The sequence below is a fragment of the Bactrocera dorsalis genome, chromosome 3 (assembly GCF_023373825.1).
Source record: "Bactrocera dorsalis isolate Fly_Bdor chromosome 3, ASM2337382v1, whole genome shotgun sequence".
NCBI lineage: Eukaryota > Metazoa > Arthropoda > Insecta > Diptera > Tephritidae > Bactrocera > Bactrocera dorsalis.
Genome location: NC_064305.1, coordinates 7,228,290 through 7,237,968, shown reverse-complemented (window position 1 = coordinate 7,237,968; position 9,679 = coordinate 7,228,290). Strand labels below are relative to the sequence as shown.

General features: G+C 27.1%; 1 protein-coding gene across 2 annotated transcripts; it reads left to right on the top strand.

Moving 5' to 3' along the window:
* Positions 1 to 388: 388 nt before the first annotated feature.
* LOC105226823 (uncharacterized) lies at positions 389 to 9,460 on the top strand. Of its 2 annotated transcripts, none has more exons than XM_029550428.2 (3): positions 389 to 801; positions 7,830 to 8,205; positions 9,301 to 9,460. In XM_029550428.2, the coding sequence occupies exons 1-3, from the start codon at positions 750 to 752 to the stop codon at positions 9,452 to 9,454; spliced, it is 582 nt and encodes a 193-aa protein (XP_029406288.1). In that variant the 5' UTR covers positions 389 to 749; the 3' UTR covers positions 9,455 to 9,460. The 2 variants fall into 2 exon arrangements, with proteins under 2 accessions (XP_029406288.1, XP_019846109.1); XM_019990550.3 differs by having other exon boundaries at positions 412 to 801; positions 9,298 to 9,460.
* The last annotated feature ends 219 nt before the right edge of the window (positions 9,461 to 9,679 follow it).

Genomic DNA, 9,679 nt, shown 5'->3' with positions numbered 1-9,679 from the left:
TGTGTGTGTTTGTGTTTGTTTGGGTATGCTGTGTGGAGCCGTAGGGCATGGAGCTGCGCGGCCGCGATCGCATCACATTAGCAGTCGCCAGCACAAACGTTACCTGTCCTCAAAGAGCAGCACCAACAACAACCAAAACAACAACAAAAGCAAAAACAACTTTGTGACTTTGTGTTTGCGGGTGTTGGTGTATATATTTTTGTATATGTATATGCGCGAGTTGACTTGCCACTGCCAGCGCTGGCTCAAAGGATTAACCACACACACCCGCACACAAGTGTATTTGTAAATAATAGCCGAGTCAAAAACGTAGCGAAGCGACAAAGCGACAGCGCACACACACATACAAAAGTCAAAGCAGTCAAACATAATTGTGTGCGTGTGTGTGTGTGTTTGTAATCGAAGTCACAAAGCCGCAGTTAAAGACGAAGCCGCCATGGTTTAAGAATTCTTCGACGAGTCTTCGAGTCCACAACAACTTTAGAGTTCTTGGCTGTGCGGTGTTTGTGTCAGTTGGTCTTTTGCAGCGATCAAGAACGAACGTGTCTTCCACTCGTTCACGGAACAAAATATAATTTTAAAACTACAAATATCCTTACAAATATACATATATATATACATACATATATATAGCAATATTGTGGTGTAGTTCTATATATAATAGTGCAACAAGTTGAAAAATTGGTTATTAGTGTTCGATTAATTGGCGGAAAGAGTCTCTCTCGTTTTTGTGTCTTCACGTAGCAGAAATGGCGAAAATTATTTTAATCTGTTTACTGAGCGTGTTAGCCTGCGTCTCAGGTTTGTACAAAACTCCATACATACACAACATACATAATATTTAAGTGCAGAAAAATTTGTAAAGGCAGAAGATCGTTTTGAAGGAACGGAAGTAACAAAAGGTTTTGAATAAAGTTGGTACGAAACTATTCAACATTTCGAAAAAAAATCGAAAATTTTCATTAGAAATATTTTTTAGTTGCAACTATTGTTAAAGCATGCTTTCTGTACAAAAGTTTTTCAAGAACTTTCGTCAGCATTCGTATCGTGTATCCCGTCTAATTGTAGCTTTAAGCTATAAGCAAAGCCTTCTACAGATGAGCATGGCACATTTTTGAATTTTCTATGAAGGTCCTGTATGTATCTGGTGCAGGAAAATTGTAAAGTTACAAGCATGTTGCTCAACATTTCATTCAGAAAATTTCAACACACTTTGTATGTTAAGGGATATTAAAAAAAATGCTTTTATCGAGGTATTTGAATATATTTGTGTAAAATAGAAATTAAAAAATTGCTTTTATGCAGATTTTTGCATGTTTTAGTGAAAGAAAGAAATTAAAAAAAAGTATTTGATTTAGATTTTTGAATTTTTTCCGTGAAAAAAATATTTTTTATAATTTATTAGCAATTTTTGAAAATTTGAAAAATATTTTTTTTTCGAAAACTTGTTTTTAACGAAATTTTTGAATATTTTAGTGAAAAATAAAAATAAAAAAATTGCTTTTACCCAGATTTTTGGTTTTTTCAGTAGATAATAATAATTTAAGAAACAAAAAAATATTTTACGGAAATTTTTGAATACTTTTGAGAAACAACTAATATTTTTAGGAAATAATAAAAAGTAAAAAAAAACATATTTTATGGAAAGTTTTGAGAAACAACTAATATTTTCAGGAAATAATAAAAAAATGTTTTTTATAGAAATTTTTAAGAAACAACAAATATTTGTTAAATAATTTATTAGCAATTTTAAAATATTTTTTTTCTAATAGTTTTTTTTTCGAAAAGTTGTTTTTAGCGACATTTTGGAAAGTTTTTGTGAAGAATAAAAATTAAACAATTGCTTTTACCCAGATTTTAAAATTTTCCCGGAAATAATTAAAAAAAAAAAAAATTAGAAAAAAAAAATAATAAAAAAAATAATAAAAAAAATAAAAAAAAAATTAAAAAAAAAATAAAAAAAATAAAAAATATTTTATCGAAATTTTTGAATATTTTTGAGAAACAAAAAATATTTTTTAAATTATTTATTAACAATTTTTTTATTAATATATATTTTTTTTCCTAAAAATTGTTTTATCGCGATTTTTGAATTTTGGTTTTTGTCAAAAATAAAACTTGCTTTTCCATGTTTTAATGAAAAGTTGAAAAAATTACTTCATTTTGTGAAAAAATATATATGTATTTTAAATAAATTATTAGCAATTTTTGAAGATTTTTTAAATAATATTATTTTTTTATTTTAAAAATTGTTTTTATCAAGATTTTTGAAACATTTGTGAAAAACAAAAAATTAAAAACACTATTTGATCGAAATTTTTGAGTATTTGTGAAAAAAAAAATAGATTTTTAAGCAACTTATTAGCAACTTTTAAAGAGTTTTGGTTAAATTATCGTTTTTTTTTGTTTATTCTAAAAATTGTTTTTATCAAGATTTTTGAAATTTTGTATTAAGAAATAAAAATTAAAAAATCGTTTTTTGTAGCTTTTTTGAATGTTTTGGAAAAAAAAGAGATTTATAGAATTATTTCTACGAAATTTTTAAAGATTGTTTAAATTTATTTTTGTTCTAAAATGTTTTTAAGAGTTTTTTTTTAATTTTTAGTGAGCAGTAAAATTTGCTTTTATCGAATAAAATGATAAAAATAGGCAGGAAGTGGTTATAAGAAAAAAGTTTTTAAGGCATATGACTATTTCCTAAAAAATAAAAATATATAATTTGTACAAAAAAAATAGTGACTATGAAAATTATAATGCTTTTCGTTATTTCTAATTTACTGAATCAATATGAAATTTGAAAAAAAAAAAATAAATTTTGAGAAAAAGTTTAAAATAAAAAAAATTTAGAAATATTAAAATAGAAAAAAAAATTTAAAGCAATCACCATAATTTAAATCAACAAAAACATAAAAGGAACAATAATATAAAATAAAAAAATTACATAAAAAATAATAATATTATATAAATACAATATTTAAAAAAAATCATTAAAATTTTTTTAATCAAATAAATGTATATAAAAAAATATTATAAATTAAAAAAAAACTGTTTTAAAAATTGTATAATACTTTTTCCCTACATTATTCATATAATAACTTATAGAAGCACTCACCGAAAATTATGCTGCCAGACTTTTCTTGTAGAAAAAATGCTGAAAAAGAAAAAAATAAACGCAAATAATTATTGAAAAGCAAAAATTACTTGAATTAGAATGGAAAAACGAGTAATTATAAATAATATTTCAGTTTAATAGGCAAACAAGAGCTACATACATACATATCGTCACCTAAAAAGCCAAACAAATCAAAAAATAAAAATTAAATTTTTTATTGCTTACGATTCACTACAACATATTACATATATGTAGCATAAAATTTACAGCTGCCGCTGTCATATATGTATAACTAAAATATAATTAATATATAACTAAAATATAACCAATATATAACTAAAAATAACCAATATATAACCAAAACTCAAATTTTGTTCCAATATTAGTGGTTTCTATTATATCGTTTATCCTTCGCCAGTAAACTTATGAAAACTGATGTTAGGTTATTTTGCATTTTTTTCTCTCTTTTTCTATTATTATTATTAATATTTTTTCCAAATTTATTTAAATGTGCTATTGCATACCAAATAATTGAACTCGCTTTGCCAAACAATTATTGAAACCGTTAACTATTTGCATAGGCAAATAGCGTGGATGACTATATTAGTTGTGTGTGCTTTATATGGAACTTTGTTAAATAAGCGTGTGGACTTAAATGCGGTTCTAATAAGCTTGCAATAAAAATATTTTAAGTTATTTACCGTTAAATAATAATTGTATTAGTTATGAATTAACGGTACGTTGACCTTTTTTATTCAATTATACCTTTTTTTTGTTTTAATTGAAGCAACACGTCATTGCTTATACACATAATATTAAAAAAGTCGGACATGTTTTTAGAGTGACTCACAAAACTTTTGAATAATTATGTGAACTATAATAATATAATAATAATATTAATAAAAATAAATAAATTTTTGTATAATAAATAATAATATCTTAAAAGCTAAAGCAAAGAAATAAGTAACAATAGCATTTTAAACAAAAGACTTAAGCAACGAACTTGCTTTCGTTTCTTTGCCGTGGAATCAATGGGGGAACTTATTTTGGAAAAATTTTGGAAAAATAAGTTTAAAACAGGATGAAACGTTAACTTTGTCTGTACCGAAACTATAATACCCTTCATAGATGCATTTCTTACAGCATAAAAGGGTATAAAAGGATCTCTATCTAGATTTTGAATGATCAATTTGCATGGCAGCTTTATGCTACAGTGGTCCGATCTGAATAATTTCTTCATATATTGTGGCTTTGGCTTGTATAATAATCCGTGCCAAATTTCGTGAAAATATCTCGTCAAATAAAAGAGTTTTCCATACAAGAACTTGATTTGGAGCGGTCAGTTTATATGGCAGCTATATGTTATAATGGTCCGATCTGAACAACTTATTCGTAGATGGTAGCGGATTTTTGGATAATAATCTGTGACAAATTTCGTAAAGATATCTTATCAAATGAGGAAGTTTTCCATACCAGAACTTGATTTGGAGCGGTCAGTTTGTATGGCAGCTATATGCTATAGTGGTCCGAACTGAATAATTTCTTCGTACATTGTGGCTTTGGCTTGGATAATAATCCGTGACAAATTTCGTGATGATAATTTGTAAAATAAAAAATTTTTCCATACCAGAACTTGATTTGGAGCGGTCAGTTTGTATGGCAGCTATATGCTATAGTGGCCCGATAACGGCAATTCCAACAAATGATCACTTTCTGGGTGTGAAAAGGGCGTGTGCAAAATTTCAGATCGATATCTTAAAAATTATCAATTAATTTGTTTAGTAGAGCATAAGGTATAAAAAATTATCCGTTCATATTTTGTGTATATGTACACTTTATAAGAAAATACAAACTTTAAATTAAATTTTATATAAAAAACTCATTATCACAAATTCCTAGAACACGCAACGGGTTAACACTATTCCTTTCTATATTTACTTTGACACTTGAAACCTAATAAGCGCGGCTAATATTGAATGAGTCATGTTTGCCTGCATACAACAACAACAACAATAGCTCTTTCATTTTCATTTTAGGTTTGTTTGCTTGTTGCTTTTAAACCTTTTCAATGCGTTGAGGGCCAAAAGGAGTGCGCACATACCGTTGCAACTTACATACAAACACACAAACATACATATATGTATGTAGAAGACATTAGGAGGAAGACATTCTTCGGCGCACACCGGCATACAAACAAACGAAATTAAAAATGCAAATATACTTGTATGTTTGTATGTTTGCGTATGTAAATAAATAAATTTAAGTGCAGCGCTTACATTGCAGCCAATCAGCCAGTCATGCCACACACACTTACACAAACATACGTGGATTTTTAAAAACCGACGTTGACTGTCACGTTTCCACAGCTGAGACATACGTCAAAACTAAATACACGTTGAAAAGAAATCAAACAAAATATGGGTGCATTGTATACAAACACACACACACACATATAGAGAGAAGTGAAGAAGGTGAAAAATATCAATGAAGCCCTGCAAAGACGCCCAGGCATGGCAGGACATACCTATATTTATATTTATATACATACATATTTACTTAAATCTTTATAAGTGTGTTTGTTTGTGTGAAAGCCTGCTTGTCACATTAATGCAGGCATATTTGTTGTACATGCCACCCAGCTGCAGGCTGCCAACGCCACACAATACACTTGTAGACACGCCGCGTGCGTGTGTGCGCCTTTGTTTGCCTTCACTTTGTACACACACTGATTAAAACTATGCTCACACTTCGAGGTGCTCAAAACAGCCATCGGAAGTGGGAAGCTCATGTCCAGAATAATTTAAAATAATTTATAAAAACGACTGTTGCGGTTGGTTGTAGGTGATGCATGTAGGTATGAGCTGAGTTGTTAGTGGATAGCAAAACGTTTGAAACATATTGAAATTTTTTTTGAGATTTTTTATGGGTCAAAAGCATGAAAAAATATTAAAAACTATAAAATGATAACAGATATACATAAAATTTGTTAAATTTATTTCTTAAATATTTTATGTATTTTTATATACATATGTATGTACATACATATGTATTATGTATAAATTTTTATATACATACATATGTAGTATAATATATAGAAATATCTAAAAATAACAAACTCTTAAATAATTTTAGAAAATTTAAGGATTAATTTTAAATACTTCAAAAATAATTTTAAAAAATGCCAAACGTAAATTCAAAAAAAAATTAAAAATTATAAAGAAAAGGTTAATAAAAGTTTTTTTTGGAGTTTTCATAGTTTAAAAGTATGAAAATATATTTAAAAAAAATTTTAAAAAATATAATCAATTGATAAATAATTTAAAAAAATAAAAAAAAATTATAAAATAATAAAAAAATACGTAAAAATAATATATCATATAAAAAGTTATATAAAAAGTACTTCAAAAATATGTATATTTGAAAAATTTAAAAAACATATGTATATAATTGATAATGTGAATTTAAATTTCGTTGCCAGATTTTGTAGGTCAAATGAAAATACCATAAAAATCCATAGAAATATTATAATATTTACAAAAAATTAAAAAAAAAATTGAATATATATATTTTAAAAATAATTTTAAAAAATAAAAATATATTAAAAAAAATTTTTAAAAATTAACAAAAAAAATTATTTAAAAAATAATACAAAAAAAATAATTTTAAAAATTAAAAAAAAAAATATTTTTAATAAAATCATAATTTACAAAATTACAAAAAAATATGTTTAATAAAAAATAATTGATTTCAAACTTCTTTGAGAGTTTTTGTAGATCAAAAGTATGAAATATATAATTAATTATAAATAAATAATTTAAAAAAATTGCATAAAAATATTTTAATAAAAAAATCATTTAAAAAAAAATATTTAAAAAAAATTACAAAAAATAATAATTTTAAAAAATTAAAAAAAAAAATATTTTTAATAAAATCATAATTTACAAAATTACAAAAAAATATTTTAATAAAAAATAATTGATTTAAAACTTCTTTGAGAGTTTTTGTAGGTCAAAAGTATGAAATATGTATATAATTAATTACAAATAAATAATTTTAAAAAATTACATAAAAATATTTTAATAAAAAAAATTAAAAAATAAAAAAACAAAAAAAAAATATAATAATATATACAACTTTAAAGAATGCATTTACGAAAAAATATAACAAAAACGTACAAATTATTAAAAAAATTAAAGTAAATTAAAAAAAAATAAAAAATTATAGAAATATTAAAAACTTTGAAATAAATTTAATAAAAAAAAATTATAAAAAAATAATATAAAATCATCATAAGAATAATTCATGAAAAATATTTATAAAAATTTTTAATCAAAAAAAATATCTATATAAATATAAATAAAGGAAAAAAAATATTTATATAAAATTAAAGCAAATTAAAACAAAAAAATATTTGAAGAATTATAAAAAACCCAAAACTTGAAAATTAAAAATATGTAAAAAAATGTAAGTCATAAAATTTATTGAAAAAGCTTCCGTTTTCGCTTTTTTATAGCTTGCTCCCACGCGGAGCCAGTGGATACAATATCCATATTTACATATATGTATACACACACACTTATTGACAGTATAAGAAAAGAGAAAGGCAATAAAAATTAAAAATGTTCATATAATTTATGCATTTATGCAACATACACTCCACACAATTAAAATGAAATTGAATAATCATCAACAACAAAAACACACTTTATATGCACAGGTCAACGCATCACCACCATACACCTGGATGGCGTACAATATTTCATTAGCCGCATGAATCCCTATTCGCCCGAACTCAATTACTTCCTCGCCTATCAGTATTGTCGTTCGTTGGGTCTGCAGTTGGCGTCGTTCGAAACGAAAGAGAAAGCCGAATCTATGACGACATACCTGAAGAATGCCGGTTATGGTAATTATGATTTCTGGACTTCCGGCAATCGTTTGGGCACCGGCATGTTCCTATGGATGAGCACTGGCCTGCCGTTTAATGCGACCTTTGACTTTTTCGAGAATTCAGCCGATGCCATACAGGCTGGTCTACTCGATCCTGTTGATCACAATAGCAATACATCGCCACAACGGACGGCGCGCGACAGGTAAGTGAACGTTTACGATTTACGATTGATGTTTGTGTTAGCTTAATGTCATTAAGTTCGTCGTACGTGGGGTAGTTAACGCTTGTAGGAGGCAGAAATGGAAGTTATTATGAGATTTGATCTAGTTTAGTGAGCGTTTTTCATGAGATCTTTATTGAATAAGTCGTTATGTTCTGGAAATATTGAAGGAGTTTTGTGGGATCTCACAAAAAGAGCAAAGATTGATAGCAAAAGCTTAAATCGTTTTTACTCTATACATTTTATAAAGCTTAGATCTACTTTGCTGATCTTTCTAATCTCCTAATTTCGAAGAACACGACAACAAATCTCTGTATTTGGCAAAATCCTCACGTGGTTTAAGCTATTCTACTTAAACAGGGTTTAATTATTTTGCTTAGATCAAAAACAGTTAGAGATTTCCTACCTCTAATTAAGTTTTTAAGGTTTTCCAACTAATTATAGCTGAAAGTCTCCACAGGCCCTCTTCAATTTCGATAAAGAAGGAAATTTCTTATTCTATGAGAATGTATTACGATAAATAGCTGGATGAAAAGGAAGGCCCAGAAGCGTTAGACCGCAGGCGGCCTCAATTAGGCTGTCATAAGGCCCATTGTGAGTCCAATAGATTTTTTAAAAAACCTAATTTTTTCCACCCCAGTAGTCCAATATCTCTAAAGTGGATTATTATGATAAATAGATTCCACATCTATCACAGGCGTTAGAAACTTTTGCTAAGCAATGTAGCGACCACAAATAGGAGAAAAAGCACCGAAATATTGAGTTGAGCTCTCGGTACTAGACAAAATCTATTGAGAAACCTTGGAAAAACTCGCGACTAGTACTTCAACAACATTCTGTATAGTCATATCTTCAAAGAGACCGAAAAGTGAGAACACTTAATATCAGATACATAACTAGGGAGCACAAAACAGGTTTAAAGATCTTATTCTATATATACAGATCAGGCTTAAAGACCTTATACTATATATACATGAGTATATATTCTTTAACTGTAATCAAGAAATCTTCTGTACAAGTATATCAATTTTCTCACCTTACACTTTCGTACAATGCTTATTTGACCCTTTACAGCAGTAGCGGCGCTGAGAAGGGTTGCGTCATTTTGAAACAACCCACATTGAAATGGATGCCCGAAGACTGTTCGGCTGTGAAAGATTTCATTTGCGAACAGACCCGATGCTATTACTACAATTACGGCAGTATTCCAGTGTCATCGGCGCAGGGGTAAGGACATCAAACTACTACTCTTACCTAAAACAAATCACTGAATTCACAAATCAAGCAACAACAAAAAACAAATAAATCAATAATAAAATTAATAAATAACTTAAACACTCACTAAAATTAATAAAAAAAAAACCATTAAAGAAATATAAAAGTAATTGAAATAAAATTAAAATAAATTGAAGAGAGCAAGAGCTAAAAGCGCGCGAGAGAGTGGGAGAGAAAGAGA

Excerpts from the sequence above, each read along its gene's own strand:
- LOC105226823 (XM_019990550.3), top strand. The coding sequence starts at position 750 with ATGGCGAAAATTATTTTAATCTGTTTACTGAGCGTGTTAGCCTGCGTC. Across the intron at positions 802-7,829 it reads CGTGTTAGCCTGCGTCTCAG|GTCAACGCATCACCACCATA; the intron begins GTTTGTACAAAA and ends TTATATGCACAG. Across the intron at positions 8,206-9,297 it reads CAACGGACGGCGCGCGACAG|CAGTAGCGGCGCTGAGAAGG; the intron begins GTAAGTGAACGT and ends GACCCTTTACAG.